This window comes from Strigops habroptila, chromosome 3 (assembly GCF_004027225.2).
Source record: "Strigops habroptila isolate Jane chromosome 3, bStrHab1.2.pri, whole genome shotgun sequence".
In the NCBI taxonomy this organism is placed as follows: Eukaryota; Metazoa; Chordata; class Aves; order Psittaciformes; family Psittacidae; genus Strigops; species Strigops habroptila.
Genome location: NC_044279.2, coordinates 56,505,729 through 56,518,553, shown reverse-complemented (window position 1 = coordinate 56,518,553; position 12,825 = coordinate 56,505,729). Strand labels below are relative to the sequence as shown.

Genomic DNA, 12,825 nt, shown 5'->3' with positions numbered 1-12,825 from the left:
TGCTGGCAGGGTAGGCTGGTGCTACCTGCAGTGGCAAGTCAAGTGGGCATTGTGTACTTAGGCACTAACAGCTGCCTAAAGCTATGACGAGGACAGCAGATTACGAGCAAGATGCATTGCATGGGCATGGACAAAGGCAAGGCCCTTTATTTCTTATTTAAGAGTGCAAGGCTTTGTCCTGAGTGGAAGAGAGAGTGAGAGTAATTCTTTCAGGCGCAAAAAGACCTGTATCCTCTATTGGTTTTAAGAAACTCAGATATTCTACAGTCTGTAAAACTGGAGCTTATCCTCAGGAAAGCTGGGGCTTAAGTGATGTTGGATTAGTTGTATTAAGAAGTTATCCACTGTAGCTCCTGTCTATCACCAGTGCATGCCCATCTTGGCACATGTAACAGGGTCTGGTCTTGAGGAGAGTTAGTGTTCAGCTCTCCTGGTGAGACCACAATGTCAGTGTCGGAAACTGGGTGTCTAAGCTTTGATTCACCAGAAATCTTGGGTGGGTTTTGGAAATCTTGGGCTGTGGAAGGTTTTTTTATTTTCACCGTGCAAAATTAAAGCTTCCCAAGAGAGGACTAGCATACTGTACTTCGGTTTATGGGAACATTTGTTCTTCCAAATTAAAGAATTGCCTGTGCTGTTTCATTCTGTGCGATATCGAGCACAAGAGCTTTCTGATCAAGGAAGTCAAGATGCACCAGCAGAGCTCTTCCCTCTCACCAAGCCTGGCTGTTCTATATTTAAATGTCTGCTGGTTTCTTGCTTAATGTTAGCAGCTGTGCCTGGGTGTGGTGTGTGTGTATCTGCTTTGAAAGAGGCTTTGAACCAAATTCACCAAAACTGACTTGAGGAGAGTTAAAGCACAACCTCGTGGCAGGCCCTGCCCCACATGAGACTGCCGATCCCGTGCTCAAATGTGAGGTTGAGTGAGGGTGAGCAAGGATGCTGCCTCAGCCCTGCAGGGGACTGTGCTGAGATGCTGCGGAGCCAGAGTTTTGCTCTGGTGGGGTCTTCTCTAAGGTGGCAGCTCTGTCACTGTGAGCTTTGTCTGAGAAGGATGTGCGGCTCCCCTTCTGCAGTTGGTTTGTGTGTGTCTGCAGTCTGGCTGCCCAGCAGTGTCCTCACTGCCACCTCAGCTCTGTTCAGACCGGTCTCAGCCCACAGATTGTTTATAGCAGAGGATGCCTGCTGCTTTCTGACAGCAGGGGAGGGCAGACTGCAGGGGCTTAATTGCAGGGTTCAGTGTGAAGGAGACACGTAGCACACAGTGCTAGCAAGGAAGGTCTCTTCCCCCCAATTCCTTTTCTTCACCTCCAAACTAAATTGCTGTGAAACTTCTTGACACTGTTAGATCAAAGAGAAATCAGTGCCAAGCTGCTGTCTGCTACTATGCAAATTAGATTTTATATCACAGCTTTTTCTGAGCTTGCTTTCCCATGAACCCCAAAAGATCTGTACAGCAACACACCAGCAGAGCACATTAACTAGCAACCAACAGCAACATAGTGGAACAATAGTTTCGTTACAGCTCACAGAATTTGCATTGGATTAAAATAGCTTAGATTTTTTCACTAGCATTGTCTTCAATTCCTTTTCTCCCCCCCCTTTTCTGCTTCAGGCAAAAAATGAGGGCTGAATGCTGACTAAACCAATTGGACTGAGAAACCCAGGGTTTTTAATCTTGAGCTTGCAAGCCAGGGGGGCCCTTCTCAGGGCAAATAAAATCCATCGTGAGGTTTTCATTCTGACTGAGCTAGCACAGAATGCCTAATCGGGAGCTGATACTGTCTGAGTTGTGCTGTGGAAAAGCCTCTAGTCAAAGGCGCTTAGATCCTCTTTGGTGTAAGAAAGTGGGGAAAATTCACAGAAACATGAAGGAGTAGGAGACAGCAAAGAAAAGGTAAAGATGAGATGCCTGTGACATTAGTGAGATCAGCAGGAAATCCAAGGAGACATATGGATTTATGGTTTGGGCTAATTTTTACAGGGTTGTAATAAGCAAAACAACTTGCTGTAAAGTAAGTTTTACAGTCGTGGGAGCCACATTTCATCTTCTAATTAAAAATGAATGTTTCTTTAGATCGCAGGGAGGCTTTTCTAGTGGAAAAAAACATTCCAGACGAACATATTTATCTATGATTTCTCCTCAGAAATTTTCTTTCTTCCAATATTTAGTTTTTATTTAGATGATCTTAAAGGTCTTTTCCAACCTAGTTGATTCTATTATTCTATGATTCTAAATATTTTGAAGTACTTCTGCCTGTTTGAGGATCACATTCTTTTTCGTAACCCTTAATTTGGCTCCCTTTTTAGAGAATTTCGCTCTGTGTGTGCATGGGGGGCAGACAGAGCTGAGCTTTTGGTGGCGTGAAGGGGATTTACCAGCTGGTCAAGCCGCCACTGGAGCATGTCAGCCCTGACTGCAGTAATAGAAAGTGGTGGTGGTGGTGGTGGAGAATTGCTGCTCCCCATAGCCCTCCAGACATATTTGTACTTGCTTGAATGCAGGTATAATCGGAAGCCAAAATCTCCTTAGTCCTACGCTCTGTAGAGATACTAGCTCTTGAGTAACACCTCAGGGAAGTCCCTTCACCTGTCTTTCTCAACTTCTTCATATGCAAGAGTAGTGTTTATAGTTGGTGAAGTTAGTGAACTAATGCCTCTCAAACTCTTTGAAGACGGAGTTTTGCAGACCAGCCTATTTTCACTTGTATGATCCAGTGCATAATTGCAGCTTATCCCTCATTGCAGGTTGCTTTACCTTGGGTAGAAATTTCAGAAACATAAGTGAACTAGCAGCTGCAAGCTGATTTTGGAAGGGTCAGGGCCTCATGGGAAGCCTGTGGAGTTGCAGCTGGACCAAAGCTGTGCTGGAAATGGGCTCTTCCCGATTGGATTAAGCTAATTCAAAAAAATAAGGTTTTATTCTGGAGCAGAGTGCCTTCAAGGACGTTTTAATGCAAGTATATCAGGTTAATTATTGTTAATTAGCTATTCCCATAACTGTTCAGAGGAAATGAGGCCTAAGCCACTTAGTCCCTTTTGAAAATGAAAATGTTGCCGTTAACTATCCAGTACTTGCAGGGTGTGACTATTCACACAACATTGTTTTTGCTCATGGACTTCACCTGGAGCTCTGGAAAGGGGAGAATTTGCAAACAGTAAATAAAAAACACTGTGATATTTTCACCCATGTTGTTTGCATACAAAGGTAGTGACTGCTTTAGAGAACCTAAATTACCTGTGTGTTGTGCACAAATTAAAATGTGGGCTGCTCCTCCTACTTTGCCAGGAAGTACTGAGCTGGGAGGACCATGGCCATGGTCAAAGCAAACCAGAAGGTCAGGATTCAGACAGAGACTTGTGAGCCCAACTTTGTAGTCATTCCTCTACTCTGTGGACAAACTGATTCTGACCTGGCAGAAAACAGTGGTTTATGCGCAACAGTTTTTCCTTCTTGGCTTCTTCAAAAAGTCAATGAAGAGCTGGGGGGGGTGGTAATTCAGTGCTGGAGGGAGCCAGCTTCCCACCCACCGAAGACAGCGGTGTCCAGATGTACAATTAGACACTCATGAGGAATGTATGTTTTGGTGGTACTGAGCTACATAGGCAGTAGTTTTCTGTTATGCAAATACCAGAATAATAACCCTCACCCTCCTTATCTTGGTGTTCATGCTCTTAGGTTGGTTGGGAGTGCCATCAGTGAGCACCCAACTTTGTGCTCTGGGGATTTACACCTTCCAGATCCCTTAATGCTGAAACAAACAGTGGGGAAGGTCTGCACTGCGTGTGCTGGAGTTCCATTCCCCATTTTTCAGGCAGCTGAATAGTAAGTCCTAGAGCCACCACCTCGTCTGGACTATCAGACAAATCTGTAATGAGTGTCCAAAGAGGTGAAGTTTCGTAGGCTGCTGGATTGATTTTTGTTGCTCTGAGTGCCTTCTTGGTTGTACATAGTTTTCTTCTGGCCATCTGTGGACACTGTGGGATGGATAAATACAATACATCGCTGGAGCCAGCTGGCATTTTGTCTTCATTCTAAAGGCAACCCCCCCAAAAAAACCCCTAATGTCTGCAGTTTTCCAATCCTGATTTCCCTTCCTACAGCCAGCCTGCTTTAGCTGTGCTGTCTCTCCCCTGCCTACCCACTGATCTGTGGAAGCCTCCTCAAAAGCTGCTGGTCTATCAAAATGTCTTCTTCTAGCTATAGTCTACAGACCAAGAGTGACCTGTGGCATAGGTTTTTATGGAAAGATGCCTGCACAATGTATCTTTTGCTTGGACTCAGGTTAAATAATACCTCCATAGCAACTTACCCTTATTCATACCAGTTGAGGAGCTGGCTAATGAATTGGTGCTGTGCTTTCAAGAAACAGCATAATCCCATAACTGAAAGGTTTACCTTTTCTTGCAGTGTGAGGGTGGCTGTATCTTGTTTCAAAGGTGCACTGCTCAGGTGCTCATTTCTTCCCAGGATGCCTTGTTCCAGCAGAAGATACTGGTGGGGGAACATTAGAAACTGCTCGTTTTCTTAAGTAGGAGAAACTCCAGCACTGCAGGAGTAGGAGGTTACATCTGCGCTTCTGTGGAAAACATGTCTGTTGGTACAATACAGCAAACCTTAGACATACAGTGTGAGGTCTGGTCTTGAGTGGAGACTTGTTCAGTACTGCGTATGGGCAATTCAGGAACTGATGGGGGGGGTGGTGGTGTTTCTTTTGGGCTTTTTATTTGTTTCCTCTGAAGTGCTGTGTTCATGTACACACATTTACACACACAGCAGTTACAGGGAAGTTGTTCAGCCTAATATCAATGCATGAGTGCACCCATTATTAACTTTCATGCTGTAAAAGAGTTACAAAAGGGAGTTTACAAGGCATTTTTTGTTAACTATTAAAATATAAGTTTAATTACACACATTATTGACTTAAGCCTCAGTGGAGGATGGTCGCAGGCACAAGTAAAGGCGATCCACCCACCTCAAGCATCTTGCAGGACTTCTGTGTGTAAGCAGCAGCTCAGATTTTCTTTACAACAAAAGGTTTTACCTTTCTGACTAAACCCTTTTAAACAATCACTCATTATAGAAACCATAGCATTACTTTGATTTAAGCAAGGGTTGGGTTTGGTTTTTTCATTAGCTTAAGGTAACTAGGAAGATTTAATCTAGCTTTTTATTACCCTAACACCAGTTTATGCCACCGATGCATTCTGGTTATTCTGATTCCTCTTTGTTGCCTCTTCAGCAAGTGTGGAGGGCCAGATTACAGTGGCATTCCCACGTCACCTGCACCCTGGGACTGCATGCCTGCACCCTGCATATGAGCGCTGCTGTCTGCAATGAGAAGGAAAGAAAGGCGGTCAGTGTTGCAGAGCCAAGGCTTGTTTTCCAGACGAGGAAGTTGTCCCTCACTACAAGGGAGATCCCAGGCAGATTAAAAGATCACCGTGAGGATGTTTATGTAGGTGCAGTTCTGCTACACAGGCAATAACTTAAATGCTCACAACCTGTCCCCCTTTGTTCTTGTTAAAAAAGCTTGCTCTCTCTTACTTCTTCAAGGAATAATAATGGACCTGTTAAGCTGAAAAGAGAAAACCTCCCCCTTGTTTAGAAAGGAGTGCCAGAGAAAAGGAGAGAGAGCATGTTGGCTTTTAGGAGAGATGTTTAGTCATTCTTTTCTGCAGAAGGCTGGCAGGGAACATTGCAAAGTTCATTTCCGAACCAGAAGAGCGTGTAAAGACTGCTTGTTTTATTCACTACATTAATCGTACTTCACATATTACTCATAATACTAAAATACCCAAATCGCTTCACTGTATACCAGAGACATTTAGCTGCCAATTTTCAAATAATCGTAAATTGAGTGTGTCTGAACCAGCCAAAATAAGCTGGGTTAGATCACGAGTGTATGTCTGTGTATGCAAGTGTGGGCGGAAAGAGGGACCACCGTGGCAGAAAGAGTCCTTAATGCCTTGGAAATGTGGTCAAAGGAGCAAAAAAGAGGATAATGGTTCCTATTTTTATCTGCTTGTGCATTTCTCTTCAGCGGGTCATATCCTTCACCTGCCACTTTTAATTTCCTTTTTCCACAGATGAATGTGACTGAGCTTTTCTAACAGTGCATCTGTTTGCTCTTCAGCATTGTTGTGTGCCTGCATTTCACATCTCTCAGTGCATAGCATCAGGTTTACCTTCCAGCCCAGTCTTCTGCTCCCAGCAAGCATTGAAAGGAGTTGTCTTACCGTGGACCTGGGAAGGTTTAACGTGGGCACCTGAGGTTCCCAGGCACACTCTACTGCTGCCTGGCATAGTGCCTGCAATGACATTCCCTTGCAGTGGGAGCAGCCGCTTGTGGCTGGATCTGGCGCTGGAGCTGACACCAGGCAGAGCTGACCAAGATCATTCACCGGGAGGAATCAGGCTTCCTTCCTCTGGAGACCTTATAAACAGATGCAACCTTTAGCTCTTCTTCACAAGACTGGACAACCCAAATCCTGGTACCTCCAGGATGAGCAAATCTGGTCCTTTCCATTGCTCCAAAGTTGGTTGCTGCTTCATTGCACTTCATTACTCCAGTGCGGTGTGAGCAGAGGGAGGTCAGATCAAAGCTCAGAAAAAAGGTACTGTGGCGTCACTGGTAAAACCACATCCCCAGGAGGCATATGCATGCTGTAGCTTCTCATTCTTGGAAGATCTTTTCAGTAGATGTTCTAGAGGTGAGATTTAATTCAGTGACTCCTAAGTACATCTCCTGAGCATCCCTGAGGCTTCTTGTTGCTGTTCCTTGCTATTGTGGAGTACAGGCTGGGAGGAGGCATGCAGAATGAGAGACACGCAGAATGAGAAATGGCACAGAGCAGGAAGACTTCTTCCCTGTGTTTTCTGTAATATGCCGTAAGATATTATGTCCTCTTCTCAGTTGCAACCTTGAATAGGAAGAGCCACATGCCAAAAATGTGTATTTTCCCTTTGCAGGTAGTAGGACTGTGAGGGAAGAAGAAAAAACAGTGACAACAATGGCATGTAATACTGCTATTGATAATCACACTCATTGCTTTTGTTATGATTTTCATGAATACATCTTAAAATACCCTTTAGTGGTCAGTGTCGTCATCTTTATTTTATACATGGGGTAACTGATTTAGATAGAAATGAAATAACTTGCGGTCACTGCCAGCAGTGGGAATGGTCATTTTAGTAAAGGCTGTCATATTGGAAATTGAGTAGCAGTAGTATGAACAGTAGAGTGGACAAATGCTGGGTGCTATCATCAGGAAGCTAAAACATCTGTGTACATGTTGAATAAAGGCTGAGCTTATACTGCAGTATGTTCTTGGTCACTGAAAGATGCTCCTCTACCCCAGCTGAAACCTTAAAGACCTTAACATTTTGGGGACTTCCATTCCATAGTTATAGAATCATAGAATAGTAAGAGTTGGAAAGGACCTTAAGATCATAGTTAAATGTGATAGAAGTTCCCAGGCTGTTCCAAGAGTGAAGAAGTGGGGATGGGCTGACAGATGGAGGGACCACATGAATCTTCTTTCATTTTGGAGTCAAAACTGTGAGACTATGAAAGGTGGCACTGCGTTGGGGAAGCGGAGTAAGACTTCTGCTCCATTCTGCTAATGCTGGAAACAGGTTTGGTCTCACCTTTCGCTAGCATTTCTTTACCTTTGTCATCAGACCTAAGCTTAGTGATTTAGGCTGGTGTGTCATCACACTAATTGTGTCACATGCTCATTTCAGTAATCCTTTGAGGTGCAGCCTTGTTCAATTCATGGGACTGGTAAGCATCCCTGTTAAGCATGTGGATTGCGAAGTACCTGCAGTACCTTGAAGATTTTTGCCATTCAGCATCCTTGAATTTACAGGGCTGGTGACCAAGTGCCCCAGGAATAGGCAGCATTGGGTGCGTGACTTTCTGTTGAGCTAGAGAATTTTGTGGTTTCAATCCTGGCTTTGGTTGCATCTGATTGCAGAAGAAAGTCATCACCTCTAACCAACATCTGCTTGCAGAACAGTTAAAAATGGCATTGTAAATGAGGGAGCGTTTTTGTAGGGCAGATGGTTGGCCTGTGCTGAGCGTATCACTGCCTCTTGCTGTCTGCCTTTAGAAACTCTAGACTTGTTCTTTTAGCACAGCCTTAGTTTTCGTTTAGCTGAAGCAAGAGTGTGCATCTTTGAAAAATGAGTAAGTGGTGATAGGAATCAGTCTTTGTAACCAATTGCCCATTCTCTTTTGTTTCATTTTTGAAAATAAATGAGAGATTGGTTAAATTGACTTAAAATTCATTATTGTCCAGTGTTTCTTTTATTATTCTTTTTTTAAGAACTAACCATTTTTGAGATTGCATTCTAGTAAGTTGATTCTGTATTGTGGGTTAAACTTCAGGTATAGTGTCTAGCCTGGATAAATGCTGATTGGTTGATAAAGAAATCAAATAACCATAGCTCAGACAAATATATGCCAATAATTGCAGGAATATCATCACCGATCTTATGGTGAAGCTGTTACTTGTCTCTGTAGTGAGCCATAGGGACAAAAATATACTTTAAAATACTTAACATATACTTAATATAAGAATATATAAAAAGTTTACTTAATGTACTTAAAGTACCTGAAATATGTAAACTTAAGTTTTTGAAATTGGTGATTTCAGATGTGCAATTGTTGAAGTTGGAACAAATCAAAAAGAACTGATTTTCAAAGATGCCATATATTTTCTAGGCAGTAATTCCTTTTAAGGCATCTAAGGTGGGGTACCAGTAGTCATCTATGACTTTGAAAAGGTCTTGAAGTGGCTAGGCAGAGACGTTAGACTTATTGTGGAAGTGGTACCCTTCTAAAATGTGATCAGGTCCTAATGATTCCTAATGTCCTTTTTCAGTATCCACAATGGAGTAATATCGGTGTTCCAGCGTAAGGGTCTCCCAGACCATGAACTTTACAACCTCAATGAAGGAGTCAGGTAAGAGACTTGCGTTACACAAGGTGTCATTAGCCATTGTGCACAGAACTGTCTGCTAGCACTTGCACTTGAAAGCTCCTACAGCAGTATTACGGGGTTTTTTTCCCAGTGGTAGTTTCAACCAGTATTGCCAATTTGGCCTCAGGGCATAGTTGTTGCTGATGTGTGTGTCAACACCTCATTGTATAGTGGGAGCTGAGTTCCTCCTTCTGCAAGGGAGATACTCAGCTGTGAGGAGGATGGATTATTTCAGTCTGTCTTGACATACCAGATTGAAACTAAGGAAGGGAAAATGAGGACCCCTTTAGTAATGCAGCCCTGTTCCGCTGCAACAACGCTGCCCTTTCCATAGGTGTCAGGCCTAGCTCTGAGGTGCTTCCCTTGCATCTGCAGAGGATGTAAAGCTGGTGATCCCTTATATCTAACTGCTCCTTCTGCACAAGCTGAATATGCTGCAGATGTTGTAAAGCTGTCTGTTCAGCACAATGACCTTAGTAACACAGTTTAAGGTTCCTATTTCTTTCTCATACTGTGATGATCTGTTTGCAACAGACTAAATATGAGTGAGATGTATAATGGAAACTCTTCTTCCTGAAAAAATAAACCAACAAAAAAAACCCCACCAAACCCAACAGCAAGAGAGAAGCTGAAAATCTTACCATTCAAATTATTTAAGTTATAGTTGTAAAGATAGGTTTACCAAGAGGTAAGCTGATATCTGGATTTACAACATTTTACTTTTTACTACATTTTCTAGCACTTACTGTTGTTTACTAAACCCTCTCTCCTTGACAAGGGCAAGGTGTAGCAGATTTCCTTTTACAAATTTGTCCCAATGCCTAACACCATAGAATAAGCGGTGGGAAAGAAGCTGCACTTCCAAAAACCAGACAGCTTATTATCTGCCTAGCTGTTTCAGATAAGAGCCTCAGTGATTCCCTTTCCCTTACTGCTTATTCCCACTTGATCCATGTTCCAGAATCTGATAATATCCACAGAATATCCAGATATTCTGGGATTATCTCTCCCTGTTTGGTTCCCAGTCTGGGATAGCTGGCCCAGTGTGGTTCCTTTATTTGTAGAAGTATACAGGCGAATGAGATTTGGTCTGTGATTTCTCTTTTTCCTGCTCCCTCTGTCTTTTTGAGATTAAAAGAAACTTATTCTCCAGCTATTTCTTGCTTCTCTGGGGAGAAAATGACATATAAAGAATAGCTTTTCTAGGATGGCTGTCAGTTAGCACAATCCATCAATCATTTCAAGTTAGTTATTGGAATAATGGTTAATCATTATTACTGGAAGTGCAGTTAGGATTCTTTAGCTTTATCTGAATGACAATAAAAGATGGTTCTGGGCTGAAATTTCCTGGCCCAATGCATTTGCCTCAGGATGCTCATTTGCTGGTGAGGGTCAGAAGAGGAAAAATTATCTGCCGATGTGACAGAGACGAATACAGTCTTATATGAACCAACAGATAGAAGACAGACATTACAAATAGGCTGATCTTTTTTCCATTTTATGATGGGCTTTGCTGCCACATGATAGACCCATTTCTTTTTGTTAGGGTAAGGATAACACTGCTTTGTTGTTACCTCAGCTGATCACTCATTCTGGGGGGAATGCCTGGTGACTTTTACCTGAGCTGATGGACAAAATACTGTGAAATCTACACTGAGCTAGCAAGCTGCTGTCATAAATGAGGCACCAGCAGCACAGCTATCCTGGGATGAGTGAGTGTTTGGCGAGATGCAGCATGGCTTTCAGGACTGGTTGTTGTCTACTTTTGCTTTGAGGTTGTTCCCTCTTGCGTCCAACTTGGCCTGAACAGCCTTCTAATTTATTGCCAAAAGCTGTCCATCCTCTCAGAGACAATTCTGAGTTTGTTTTTGTGTTCTCGTGTGTGTCCTGCTTGCTTCATTCATAGAAAAGTTAAGCTGAGAAAACTGCGAGTGAGCAAACAGGATGCAACAGCCAGAAGATCTGTCTCTCAATGAGAGCATGGTAGTGGTATTTTCTAAGCATGCCTGTTTCACATGCCCAGCCATGGCCTGTTTCCAGAAGCTACTGCACTCCTGGTGTTTGCTTCATTTTACTGCCGATCACCATCAATAACATTTTAGGGCCTCCTGACTATTTGCATACAAAGCCCTTTTGTCTCACTTAAATTCAGCTCAAAATGTAACTAAGAAATTACTGATTTGACACAAGCCAAAAATATCTGGCTGACTGCTATTGTTACTTAATTAAAAATAACTTTCTTTGGGTTAGTGTTATTATTGAATGCAAAAATATCTGATTGATAAACATGACTTCAGAAGTGGAACAAGTGTATTTTGCCTTATGATTGCCTTAGATGCATTTTCCTCACAAGTACATAAATACAAAGAAACAAATAGCCATTATTTCCACTGGGCAGAACTTGAGTGTGGAAGCATTCAGGTAAAAGGTTAGTAACTTTTCCAACAGTTACAGGACAGTAAAAGAAGTTATTTTATTTTACCACTTTAATTACAGCATATTCTGGGATACTTTCGTAATTAAACCATGAATATCCAAGTTAAGTCACAGACCAAGTGCAAATATTTTAACAGTTAGCTTAAGCCTGCAATATTTGCACATCATCGTGACTCAGGAATGTCACGTATATTCAACTACTGCATGTCACATACGTGCAAACAAGTATGTATAACTTCCTTTTCTGAACACATATCTCGAGGATTTGAACCCTGATTATGTATGCACTGATTATTTAAGAAAACATCAGTGGGTACAAATCTGTGCAGTACCGTTTACTTTTCTAGGTTTGGCTCATAAAAGGTGCTACTCATGTACACCAATGCCTTTTGACACCCTTCTTGCACTCTTCTGGCATTAGAAAGTGGCGTTAAATATGGAGTTTCATAGCGCTCAGAAGCCCTATCACCAAAAAAATCCAGTGTGTGATTTGTGTCTCTCTCGTATTCTGTAACTCTTGAATAACTGCTAAAGCTAATGAAGTACAGTGAAGCGATGAGAAGATACTCCAGTAACTGTGAGTATCACCAGTGTATGGCCTATACATTACTTCTTATGAGCCCTTACTAGGTGATATAATAGGGGATTGATTCAAAAGTCATGCAATAAAAATCTATATGCGTATACTTACTGTTCAGTGTTTCTCTTGGTGCATGTGTGTAATTGTAATTGTATAGTAATTGTATAGTGTTTTTTCCTTTTTCATTTCATGTACCATATGTCATCTCAAAGTGTTTATTTACATCACTTGTAAATCAAGGAAGAAAAAGAAAGAAAGGGAAACACAGTGGAAGCCGGATGTCCTGTATTAAAGCTAATGCATATTTATAGCTGCCTCTTTTTTGAGTTTCAGGATACTGATTTGATGCAAACAAAGCACATTTTAGTGGCATTTCCTCTTTCGCAGCAAGAGTGCAAATCTAGTAAAATCACTTGTTTCCATTTGCTTCATTTAATTTTATTTAACAGATATTATGCAGTGTTAAGACTTTCTATTCTGAGTAATGTTGCAAGAGTTAATTTCAAAATGAACCAAAGAAGCAGCAACAGGAGGATACAAAAAAGCTCAAGAGCTATTTTATCATATTTTATGTGAATTTATATTATCATCTTAATTTATGAAGTCATTAAACTTCAGGCAATGAAGACCTGATACCAATGATAGACAAGCTTCGTAAGAGCCCTTGATTGGCTTCAGAATCAGATGTGCTTGAAGTGAGGTCTTCTATCTGATCAGGGATCTCATTTAGGTTTAATCAGATTTTTACCTGGATTCTATCATGATGCCCACATATCTATGGTTATTCAGTAATCTGAATTATCCAGGATCCAACAGGTGAC

The 12,825-nt window shown here is 41.9% G+C and overlaps 1 protein-coding gene across 9 annotated transcripts in view; it reads left to right on the top strand.

The window, feature by feature from the left end:
* Positions 1-12,825, top strand: part of PRR5 (proline rich 5) — a 91,221-nt gene that overhangs the window by 39,541 nt on the left and 38,855 nt on the right. For 8 of the 9 annotated variants that reach the window (XM_030479030.1, XM_030479027.1, XM_030479026.1 and 5 more), the window contains one exon: positions 8,890-8,970. In XM_030479030.1, coding sequence (XP_030334890.1) covers positions 8,890-8,970 — 81 coding nt within the window. Of the gene's footprint in view, positions 1-5,243; positions 5,460-8,889; positions 8,971-12,825 lie in introns of all 9 variants that reach the window. The other variant, XM_030479033.1, reaches the window with a different exon arrangement.